The 12,921-nt window shown below is 44.5% G+C and overlaps 1 protein-coding gene across 3 annotated transcripts in view; it reads right to left on the bottom strand.

Annotated features, from left to right (window-relative positions):
- Positions 1-12,921, bottom strand: part of SLC29A2 (solute carrier family 29 member 2) — a 309,542-nt gene that overhangs the window by 31,704 nt on the left and 264,917 nt on the right. For all 3 annotated transcript variants that reach the window (XM_077287442.1, XM_077287443.1, XM_077287444.1), the window contains exons 2-5: positions 5,848-5,934; positions 5,186-5,267; positions 3,649-3,836; positions 974-1,113 (exon numbers count right to left, since the gene is read on the bottom strand). In XM_077287442.1, coding sequence (XP_077143557.1) covers positions 974-1,113; positions 3,649-3,836; positions 5,186-5,267; positions 5,848-5,934 — 497 coding nt within the window. The remainder of the gene's footprint in view (positions 1-973; positions 1,114-3,648; positions 3,837-5,185; positions 5,268-5,847; positions 5,935-12,921) is intronic.

Here is a 12,921-nt window from a genome sequence, read left to right as displayed (position 1 = left end):
CCATGTGGGGGGGACAGCGCTTACTGTAGCGCTGTCTCCTGCACGCACACGGACCCCAGACGGAGAATGTCCGTGTGAGGTCCGTGTTTTACGCGGACCCATTGACTCTATTGGGTCCGTGTAAAACGTGCGCTCCCACGAACACTGACATGTCTCCGTGTTTGGCACACGGAGACACGGTCCGCAAAAAATCAATGACATCTGCACAGATGCATTGATTTTTATGGGTCTACGTGTGTCAGTGTCTCCGGTACGTGAGGAAACTGTCACCTCACGTACCGGAATCACTGACGTGTGAAACCGGCCTTAATAACTGCCTTATTGCAAGAAATATTGAAAATCAATGCACTATACTTCTACATGTTATATTAAAAAATCCATTAGATATTGCCTACATTTACGTTTGCACACTACATGGCATAGAGCTGCACAGCTTGTTGCATTTTACTTTTTCTCATTCCCCAAACTTATTAAAGGGAACACACCATTCAATTCACCAAGGACAGCATGAATCAGAACCTGGATGAAAGATAGCAGCCAGATTTTTTTTTTACTGAAACACAGCAGCATTTCATAGAAGATATAGTTCAAAAAGCCATCGAGAAACTATTGTCAGAGACAAGACTAATCAAGATGATGTCCCCATCCGGAACTCAAGTAGATCAATAGGTCTCTCCCATGTGTGTACATAACTGTTTAATCAACTGGGGCTGGATGGGATCTTCATCGGACTAGTGAGGTCTTGCCTCTCTTTAAAGTCCCCGGCTGCTTCCCCCAAAATGCCACAGCGTTTCAAAGTAAAAGATTGATTCATGCTGCCCGTGATTCGGGCCTCACGAATTTAGTGTCATGCCAAATGTCCTCCCTTCATGCATGCTAATGATGTACAGACCATATGACGAATTGTAGTGTTATATAAAACATCTGTAGCGAATTACAAAATAAAAAAAATAGAAAATTGTCCTATAGTTACCATTTATAAACCAAATGGTGGACATGGTCAGATCGAAGAAACTCTGGGCACCCATCTCAACTTTAACCAAGACTGCTGTGAAAATAAAGAGGGACAAGATAGCAAACATGCTGCCTGCTATCCGCACTCTTTCTGGGATCCTAGGAGAAATTTAGAACAAGTTATGACTTTATATCAGAAATAGACAATCACCTCAGACAAATGAAATGTACTGCCAAACTGTAAGGGTACCGTCACACAGTGCAATTTTGATCGCTACAACGGCACGATTCGTGACGTTCCAGCGATGCATTTACGATATCGCTGTGTCTGACACGCTACTGCGATCCGGATCCCCGCTGAGAATCGTACGTCGTAGCAGATCGTTTGAAACTTTTTTTCGTCGTCTAGTGTCCCGCTGTGGCGGCATGATTGCATTGTGTGACACAGGTTGTATACGATGTGCGCACAGTAACCAACGGCTTCTACATCGCAAATACGTCATGAAATTATCGCTCCAGCGCCGTGTATTGCAACGTGTGACCGCAGTATACGACGCTGGAGCGATACTTATACGACGCTGCAACGTCACGAATCGTGCCGTCGTAGCGATGAAAATGGCACTGTGTGACGGTACCCTAACACTACATTTATAAAGTAGTTACAGAGATAAAACAATATCAAAATGAAAACATAAAATATTCTGTAGAAGTTCCCTTTTATCAGTGCTGGACATGTCCCAGGAAGCAGAACAAACATGGCAAGAAATTTGCTGCTGTCGCCAAATTCCTGGGCTCTAGTTATGTGTGTCTATCTATTCTCAGTCATGCTGCAATATACAATGAGAATGATTTTTGTCTTTTCTTTTCTTTTCCTTTAATTTCAGGTCTCATTTATCAAAAGCATCAGCAAAAATGTGTTTTGTTGCCAAAAGCAACCAGAAAGACATCCATTATTTTTTGCAGCTGTAATGAAAAGAGTGTAAAGGCTGAGTCACACATAACGATATCGTTAACGATATCGTTGCAACTTCACACTTTTGGTGACGTAGCAACGATCCCGCTAACGATCTCGTTATGTGTGACAGCGACCAACGATCAGGCCCCTGCTGGGAGATCGTTGGTCGTTGGGGAATGATCAGGACCATTTTTCGGTCGCTGATCACCCGCTGTCATCGCTGGATCAGCGTCACACACGCCGATCCAGCGATGTGTTCACTTGTAACCAGGGTAAATATCGGGTTACTAAGCGCAGGGCAGCGCTTAGTAACCCGATATTTACCATGGTTACCATTGTAAAAGTTAAAAAAAAAAAAACAGTACATACTCACATTCTGATGTCTGTCACGTCCCCCGGCGTCCACAGGGTTAAAACTGCTTTCGGCAGGAGCGCTGCTAATGCACGCGCTGCTGCCGAGAGCTTCCCTGCACTGACTGTGTCAGCGCCGGCCGTAAAGCAGAGCACAGCGGTGACGTCACCGCTGTTACTGCCGGCGCTGACACATTCAATATCGGGTTACTAAGCGCGGCCCTGCACTTAGTAACCCGATGTTTACCCTGGTTACCCGGGTGCTGCAGGGGGACTTCGGCATCGTTGAAGACAGTTTCAACAATGCCGAAGTCGTTCCCCTGATCGTTGGTCGCTGGAGAGAGCTGTCTGTGTGACAGCTCCCCAGCGACCACACAACGACTTACCAACGATCACGGCCAGGTCGTATCGCTGGTCATGATCTTTGGTAAGTCGTTTAGTGTGACGGTACCCTAAAGGTACCTTCACACTAAACGATTTACCAACGATCACGACCAGCGATACGACCTGGCCGTGATCGTTGGCAAGTCGTTGTGTGGTCGCTGGGGAGCTGTCACACAGACAGCTCTCCAGCGACGCCGAGGTCCCCGGGTAACCAGGGTAAACATCGGGTTACTAAGCGCAGGGCCGCGCTTAGTAACCCGATGTTTACCCTGGTTACCATTGTAAATGTAAAAAAAAAAAAAACAGTACATACTTACATTCCGGTGTCTGTCACACATCCCTCGCCGTCTGCTTCCCGCACTGACTGTGAGTGACGGCCGAAAAGCACAGCACAGCGGTGATGTCACCGCTGTGCTCTGCTTTTACTTTACGGCCGGCCGGCGCTCACAGTCAGTGCGGGAAGCAGACGGCCAGGGACCTGACGGACATCAGAAGGTGAGTATGTACTGTTTGTTTTTTTTACTTTTACAATGGTAACCAGGGTAAATATCGGGTTACTAAGCGCGGCCCTGCGCTTAGTAACCCGATATTTACCCTGGTTACCATTGTAAAACATTGCTGGCATCGTTGCTTTTGCTGTCAAACACAACGATACACGCCGATCTGACGACCAAATAAAGTTCTGAACTTTCAGCAACGACCAGCGATATCACAGCAGGATCCAGATCGCTGCTGCGTGTCAAACACAACGATATCGCTATCCAGGACGCTGCAACGTCACGGATCGCTATCGTTATCGTTGCAAAGTCGTTTAGTGTGAAGGTACCTTAACTGTTTCAGTCACTAATTATGGTACAGTTTATTATGCCCACTAGATAAGGAAGTCGTCTTCCCAAAAAGATTTTGCTTTAAAAAAAAAAAAAAAAGTTTCACTGTAAGTTAAAGTCAACTTAAATAAAAAACAACAAGATTGTCCGTGTGACATCAGTCACCAAAGGTCTCACCATTGATAGATGAAGGAGTTGAGCAGTGTACAAAGTAATAGAGGCAGCTGGGCTAAGAGGGTCATCCAATTGTTGAAGCTAAACTCATCTTTGCATGGAGCCGTCTCATTGTGTGCAAATGAACGATTGTTGTTAGAGGAAATTTCATTCACCTGGGGGGGTTCTGAACACAGACGAGCCTGAAAATACTGAGAAAAAAAGGTCTATGTTAGAAAAATAAACAAACCTAATTAATAACTAACATAGTGTTCTCTACCAATAGTTGTAGCATCTATAAGGAGTGAAATCGCATCAGTCCATGTAGGGAACAGGGTTTACAATATTGAGCCAATATTTTACCCCCTCGTACACATGCTGAGCGTGCATGTGCTTTAATGGGAAGAGGGGAGTAGATGCCTCAGGCAATGTCTGATCTCCACAAAAAAAACCAAGGGATCGAGCATGTTGAAAATCAACCCAACAGATTTTTCCCCTGATGACAGATGACGGATAAAACATGAGATGGTTGTCCGATTCTCCAGAAATCCTAGAGTTCGGCCAACATTAATCTAATGTGTGTGGTCACCTTAAGGCCATGCACAGACTGGTCACGGGTCTCCAGACTCAGTCTCATATACACCCTAGAGCAGTGTTCCCCAAGTCCGGTCCTCAAGAGCCACCAACAGGTCATGTTTCCAGGATTTCCTTAGTATTGCACAGGTGATAATTGCATCACCTGTGCAATACTAAGGAAATCCTGAAAACATGACCTGTTGGTGGCTCTTAAGGACCGGAGTTGGGGAACACTGCCCTAGAGGTTGTTGAGTGGGTTGAGTCTGGGTCAGGAGACACACGGCCAGGTCTGTACATCACAGTCCATACTCTCACTGCGATTCAAGGATATGAGAAACCAGACTTAGTTCCTCATCTCAACTCAATAGATGCATTGCTTCTTTAGTCAATCGTCATAGTCATTTTTTAAGAAGCAGGAGAACACAGTAAATTTATGACTAATACTCCAAGCAGGAAGACTATAGTTGGACTGGTACACATGGTGTCATTTCTCAGTACCAAACTGAGCTACCATAGCAGCTAACGCATTTTTATAAAAATCACCCATGTGCCCGTCCGGCGTCTTATATAGTGTTGCTATGTTTGTACAAGATATTAGCAGGCCAGATAAGCTTTCCTGCTCTAAAATGTATTTTGTGCATTTAGCATAAAATTAATTCTTGTATTTTTGCGAACATAAATCTCACATTGGCATAAATCATTTCTAATATAAATACATCCAATATGTGTTAATTAAAAAAGATTCTCTTTAGTTTGGGGATTTTGTTGTCCTTTATTTGATATTGAAGACTTGAGTTCACACCGGCATTTAAAGCGGGTCTGCAGTTCCATCAGAATTGACATCAAGTGCTGATCTCTATGATGAATCTGGATGGGGCTTTTGTTATGAATGCAGATGTGAAAAAATGTATGCCATTTGTTCAATGACCAACCGAAGAATTTAAGAAGAATTTTACATACATAGGGGCATATATGTTTTACTTACAGGGATTGCAGTGATGAAGAAATTCCAGGGCAGTAATGTCCCAAGGCCTAAGATAAGGAATATAATTGTGACAAAGTGGAATCTGTAAAGGAAAGAGGAAATGTTATTGATAGGATTGCTTCGGTATAGCCCATCAAGCTAAGAGGACGTCTTTCTCAGTAAAATCCTATACATAAAGATGTATGAAAGGAATCTTCATGTATTTTACAGCAAACAGAGACTTATCCAAGGCAAGTCCTGAATGCTGCCAAGTCTAAACCTGAATATATAATGTATTCCCTGGCTGACTTTCCGCAATAACACAGGGGACCATACGACACATTGTACAGATGAACCATAAATGAAATATATAGCATTTCCAAAGAAGGCTGACAAGTAGGAGCAAATGTCGGGCATATTATCTTTACAATGCAGAGACAGAAAAAACTGGTAAAACCAGAAGCTGATAAACACACTCCATAACAGATAGGGTGGCAGGACGGAGAGGAATACGGTATTATGGGTGTGAGGATTGTGGACTGAGACACCAGGATTAAAAAAAGAGACGGAATGGGTTAACCTGCACAGCATGGCGAACAGTGAGACGGCTTTATAAAAAGGAGAGAAGGAAAAATAAGGAAAAAAAAAAAAGACAAAATGGCCCAAAACGGCTGCTTACTCACTTGTCTTGAGGTTCATCCTTGCGAGACATCCTGCGTTCTGTGTTCTTCCAATGCCCTCCTTGACTCTTTTCTAGTAAACTGTGCAGACTGTCGGGAGAGGAGGAGAAATAGTCACGTGGATATTTCCTAAAGCCTGAGAGTGAGAAGAGGCTGAGCTGTGACCAATCCCTCCCCATGGTTTTCCCTTATATATAATCCTGCTCTCTTGCTGCTAGAGCTTCTTTTCTTGTTTTATTTGCCGTCTTTCATTCTATCTTGATCTATTCCCTTTAAATATCATCGGCAGACTGTCAGAGCTCCTAATTCTGCCCTCTAAACCCCCCTAGGATCCAGTAAAACCATTGATTCTGTTCTTAAAGTCATGTCCTACACCACCCCCATCTGCAGTGTCCACATGTCTCACACCCATACCTAGTGCATGTCCAGTCATCTCCCTCCCAAACTATTGATCACTGGAAACCAATCAAAGGCAGCGTTATGTAATCTACACAACAAAGGAGATGAGTAATACACAGTGGATGTGTATAGTACAGGGCAGGAAGTCTGCCAGGACCCAGTGTATGTATACTGTACACACACAAATAAGAAAACCTAATGGCATAGGAAAAGGCAGGACACCAATTTAAAACATAATGTGACATTTAATGTATGAAATAATGAGCAAATAGCACATTACAATCCATAACAGCAAATGTAATACTATTACACACTTTCCTAATTAAAAGCCCACAAACCTCAACGTTTTACCCCCTTATTCCCATCTTCATAAATGGGAAGTGCTTGTAAATGCAAGAAATTTGGCAATTTAGGCTTATTAAAATGTTCAGCCATTCTTGAGATAGTAACATTTTTCTTTCGTTTACAGCTTGTTGCCTTGGAGACAGACCACAGCTTCTAGACAGCAGAACATGCACAGTAGTTACAAGCTCTTTTCTACTGAACCAATTTTAAGATGGCCATGATCGCTGGAGCACGCTGTTACCTCCTAATCCCGGCCAACTTCAGCTCAGTGCTTACATGCTAGACAGCTGCAGTGGTCGGACTCCTAGGCAACGAGCTGTAAACAGAAAAAAAATTGTTAATATCTTAAGAACGGCTACAATTTTTATAGCAATAAATCACATAAGTGCTTGGTTTTACAACAATATCCATCTATGAAGATGTGAGTAACCCTTTAACAGGCCAAAAACATGAAAAAGTGAACCTTACGCCCTCTTAAACTCAAGAAATAGCTGAGTGATCGTTTGGCCAACAGCCATATCTATTGACTCCTCCATATACAGGATTCTTGGTTTGGTGGAGCATTCCTGTGATCTCTGAGAGCTGCTGTCAGCTGAAAGATTATATCGCCCCCAAAAAGGGTCAGCAGTTGGAGATCGAACAGGCCACATATGACTGTCCTCTGGTATCATCAGTGAAGTCATGAAACCCCCCAATACTCATTAGACACATTAGACTATCATAGTCAGCTGTTAGTGTTCAGGCGCCCATACACCTTATAAAGCCATCTGCCGAACTGACTCAGGTACGATTACGTAAGGAAGCACAGAAGATTCCTCTTGTAGCAGCTTAACTACTGGAAGAACAAAAAGGTAGGACCTTAGAATTCATCATACCCGATCCTTCTCTTCTTACCCGATATAATCTGTTGGGTAAGCAGCTACCTGACTCTCCCCTATTGAATAAGCCAGTTTCATTCAAATGGACAAGTTTAGCCAACTTTAAAGGGATTTTAACCCCTAGGTGGGTCCTAGGTCGGTAATACCCTTCCACACTCACTTCTGTGTTACCCGCCAATCTTGGACAATCAACATACACCCTGGGGGGAGTACATCACGTGACCACTGCAGCCGTCTCTTACACACCTGTTGCTCGGTGCAGCTCAGTGACATCATCTCTCTAGGCCTTTTAGGGTTCATTAGGACACACACCTGTGTCTTAGGACTGAGATTTAATACTTTTGTTTAGAATACATATCCATCTGTGAAGATCGGACATTAGTTTTCTTCTATCCCTGCTGACTTTTACTTCATCCGTCCTACTGCTCATTCCTGAGTGTGCCACGTCCTTCACATGCCATCCTGCCAGTTGCACCAATGACCAGTGTCTGTGTACCTACCTGGATCTGGGGCTTAGCGGTCCATTTCACAAGGTGAGGCCTACAGCGTTACATAATGTCCAAGTAAAGGAAGCCAGCTCAGATAAAATGTGAAGGTTGCAGAGGTCACCTCCAGATGTTGATCCCCCGAGACTGGTGGGGAACACAGCATCACGTGTGCATGAGCAGTGCCGATCTTGATTAATAGGGGTCCGAATTTCACTACCTATTCCAGTATTTGTAGACTGAATTTTTTTAAACCTGACCACCACTTTTAAAAGTAGAGTATAACGTGTAATTTTGTCATTATGCACACTTCCAGTACACCTGTCCATATGTGTAGGAGGGGTGAAACCTTAGACTAATGCTTTAGCTTTATCTATGGGGCCAGCAACAGAATGTCATAGGGTCATGCAGACAGTTCCAGCAGAAAGGATAAATCCAGAGTATAACAGTAGCAGCAATGGCTCAATTATAGACAGTAATTATTCACATAGAAGGGTACATAATGATCCAAAACAAGTCACACAAATTCCAGAATGCTTTTCGGTAACACAGGTTACCAGTAATCTCCATGTGCAGGAAATAGTGCCAGGCACAAGGATCAATGATCCTTTGACAGCTGCATTTTCAGGAGGCCAATACTAGTTTACCCATGGTGAATGCACTCATGAGATTACGCTGCCCGAGAGGCCCCTACGGGGGTTGTTGGTCAATGGAGCATAAGAGGCTGATTGCTAATTGGGGGAGTGCGCACTAAAGATACAGAACATGAAATGAACACAAGCTGTTGTAGAAATTCAGCATGAGTCATATATGATATGATATTACCACACTTAAGCACACTGTTTTCATTATTTTAATATGAATATATAAAGGCCACAAAAGGTGCTTTATACAAGTGTTCTTAGTGGGAGTTTTAAAAATATAAATATTACCAGAATGAAAACATAGAGTTTGAAAAAATAATCGTCAGTCTGCAGCTCCCTAAATCGATAACTTCAGTTGGCCTAAATTTAAAGTGAACCTGTCAGCAAGATTGAGCTCAGTAACCTACAGACACTGTCAGGTTGGCGCCATTTATTATTATTTATTATTATAGCGCCATTTATTTCATGGCGCTTTACATGTGAGGAGGGGTGTACATAAAAAACAAGTACAATAATCTTTATCAATACAAGTCACAACTGGTACAGGAGGAGAGAGGACCCTGCCCGCGAGGGCTCACAATCTACAAGGGATGGGTGAGGATACAGTAGGTGAGGGTAGAGCTGGTCGTGCAGCGGTTTGGTGGATCGGTGGTCACTGCAGGTCGTAGGCTTGTCGGAAGAGGTAGGTCTTCAGGTTCTTTTTGAAAGTTTCGATGGTAGGCGAGAGTCTGATATGTTGTGGTAGAGGGTTCCAGAGTAGGGGTGATGTGCGGGAGAAATCTTGTATGCGATTATGGGAAGAGGAGATAAGAGGGGAGTAGAGAAGGAGATCTTGTGAGGATCGGAGGTTGCGTGCAGGAAAGTACCGGGAGACAAGGTCACAGATGTATGGAGGAGACAGGTTGTGGATGGCTTTGTATGTCATGGTTAGGCTTTTGTACTGGAGTCTCTGGGTAATGGGGAGCCAGTGAAGGGATTGGCAGGGAGGAAAAGCCGGGGAATAGCAGGGGAACAAGTGGATTAGTCAGGCAGCAGAGTTTAGGATAGATTGGAGGGGCGCAACAGTGTTCGAGGGGAGGCCACAGAGCAGGAGGTTGAAGTAGTCAAGGAGGGAGATGATGAGGGCATGCACTAGAGTTTTTGCAGATTCTTGGTTGAGGAATGTTCGGAACTGGGGGATGTTTTTGAGTTGAAGGCGGCAGGAAGAGGAAAGGGCTTGGATATGTAGTTTGAAGTAGAGATCAGAGTCGAGGATTACCCTGAGGCAGCGAGCTTGTGGGACTGGGGAGAGTGAGCAGCCATTTACTGTAATGGATAGGTTTGTTGGGATAGTCGAGTGAGATGGGGGAAAGATGATGAATTCTGTTTTGTCCATGTTAAGTTTTAGAAATAGAGCGGAGAAGAAAGATGAAATAGCAGACAGACATTGTGGGATTATGGTTAGTAGAGAGGTGATATCTGGTATCTGATCCAGAGAGGTAGATCTGTGTCATCAGCATAGAAGTGATACTGCAAGCCATGAGATTCTATGAGCTGTCCCAGTCCAAAGGCGTAGATGGAGAAGAGCAGGGGCCCTAGGACTGAACCTTGCAGGACCCCGACAGATGGGGGGGGGGGGGGGGCGATGTGAGGAGGTGGTGTTTGAGTGGGAGACACTGAATGTCTGATCTTTTAGGTATGATGCGATCCAATATTTTTCCCGACACAATATTCTATCCAATTTGTAAAATAGGGGGCAGGTCAGTGAGGGATCAGAGACCTGTCGTAAGCCATGCAGATGCAATAGATGCATATCTAAGCAGTGCGCCACATGAAGCCCTGCCCAGAGGCCGCCCCGCAGCACAAGAATCTCATTAACTCAAAACTACAAACAAAAATTAAACAACAACCACAAGATGGATTTAATCAAGCAAGGTATCATTTGAATCAGTATAACAGCGCCAAACTGACATTGTCTGTAGTTTACTGAGCAAAATCCTACTGACAGGTTCCCTTTAATATACAAATACGCCTGAATGACCAGACTGGTTAAAATAAAAGAGACATCAAAGACATGACTATTTAATCCTGTGTAAAATAAATTGTCAGAGAATAAGAGAATACAATAAAAAAATCTTACTTACCGGTAACGGGATTTTACAGAGCCCATGACAGCAACACCTGTATCCACCCAGCAGGACAGGAAACCTACTGAATACAAAGGCGGTACCTCTCCTCCGTATCACTTTGGTTTCAGAGCACGAGAGGAACTCCAGACAGTAACACAACCGTCAACAAATACATTCTTCTTAACACTCTTAAAAGTGCACACCACAAGTGACAAAGCGGGGGAGGGAATATAAGGGTGCTGTCATAGGCTCTGTAAAATCCCATTACCAGTAAGTACGGTAACTAAGATTTTTTCCCTTCTCCCATGACAGCACCATCTGAGATTTAAATAGATCAAAGCACCCTAGGGACGGATCACCGCTTGCAATACCTTCCTCCCAAAGGACAGGTCAACAGAGGAGGACAGTTTGAGGCGATAGTGTCTATAGAAGGTGGAAGGGGAAGACCATGTGGCCGCCTTACACATCCTGTCGATGGACACCTCCGCTCTTTCAGCTCAGGAGGTTGCCATATGTTGTGGATTCTGTTTGTGGGCTCCCTCTGGTGGTTACTGCTGGTACTGGGTGACTTTGGTGGGTTGCGGCCTTTGGTTTCCACCTGTCCATCAGTGGCTGGGTGTTTCCTATTTTACCTGGCCTTTCTGTCATTCCCTTGCCGGCTATCAATGTATTCAGATGTGCTCTGTTTGGTTCCTGCCTACCTGCTCCCAGATCTTTCAGGATAAGCTAAGTGCTGATTTTCAGTTGTTTGGTTTTTTGTCCAGCTTGCTTATTATGTCTCTATGCTAGCTGGTAGCTCTAGTGGACTGAGGTTCTCCCCATGTGCCATGAGTTGGCACATGGGTTCTTGTAATCTCAGGATGGTTTTTTTGATTAGGGTTTTTTGCTGACCGCTCAGTCCCCTTCTGTATCGTTCTGCTTTCTAGTTTACAGCGGGCCTCAATTTGCTAAAACTATATATATCATCTCTATGTGTGTGCCTTCCTCTCATTTCACCGTCAATACATGTGGGGGGCAACTATATCTTTTGGGGTTCATTCCTCTGGAGGCAAGTGAGGTCTTTATTTTCTCTGCAGTTCTAGTTAGCTCTTAGGCTGGTGCGTGGCGTCTAGAACCAACGTAGGCACGCTCCCTGGCTATCTCTAGTTGCGTTTGTCAGGCGTAGGGCAGCGGTCAGCCCAGGTTCCATCACCCTAGAGCTCGTCCGTAATATATTTGTACTTTGCTTGTCCTGTGCTATCCCTAGCCATTGGGATTCATGACAGTATAGCCGGCCCACAAAGTGTTAATTGTTTGGGCTGAAGCAGGAGAAAGAGAAGTGTTTTAGGCTACGTTCACATTTGCGTTGTGCGCCGCAGCGTCGGCGCCGCAGCGCACAACGCAAACAAAAACGCGGCAAAACGCACGCTAAAACGCTGCGTTTTGCGCCGCATGCGTCCTTTTTGGCCGAAAGTTGGACGCAAAAAAAATGCAACTTGAAGCGTTTCTTGCGTCCAACGCTTGCGGCCATGCGGCGCAAAACGCAGCACAACGCATGTCCATGCGCCCCCATGTTAAATATAGGGGCGCATGACGCATGCGGCGCCGCTGCGGCGCCCGACGCTGCGGCGCTGACCGCAAATGTGAACGTAGCCTAAGGGAAATTTTTTTTTTTTTTTTTTTTTCCCTTCAGAGTTTTGCTGCCTAGCCCTTAATTGCTGTCTAGCTGCTTCTTACCTCCTCTTAACCCTTGAATGGCTCTGATCTTAGCTGTTTAACATGGATGTCCAGAGTTTGGCTTCCAGCCTGAGTAATCTCGCGGCAAAAGTTCAAAACATACAGGATTTTGTTGTTCACACTCCCATGTCTGAACCTAGAATTCCTATTCCAGAGTTCTTTTCTGGAGATAGATCTACCTTCCTGAATTTCAGGAACAATTGTAAATTGTTTCTTTCTTTAAAATCTCGCTCCTCTGGAGACCCTGCTCAACAGGTCAAGATTGTAATATCTTTCCTGCGGGGCGACCCTCAGAATTGGGCATTTGCATTGGCACCAGGGGATCCTGCATTGCTCAGTGTGGATGCGTTTTTTCTGGCATTGGGATTGCTCTATGAGGAGCCTAACCTGGAGATTCAGGCTGAAAAGGCTTTATTAGCCCTCTCTCAGGGGCATGATGAAGCGGAAATATATTGTCAGAAGTTTCGGAAATGGTCGGTGCTTACTCAGTGGAATGAGTGCG

The sequence above is a fragment of the Ranitomeya variabilis genome, chromosome 2, assembly GCF_051348905.1.
Source record: "Ranitomeya variabilis isolate aRanVar5 chromosome 2, aRanVar5.hap1, whole genome shotgun sequence".
NCBI classification, from domain to species: domain Eukaryota; kingdom Metazoa; phylum Chordata; class Amphibia; order Anura; family Dendrobatidae; genus Ranitomeya; species Ranitomeya variabilis.
This window is presented reverse-complemented; position numbering and strand designations above follow the sequence as displayed.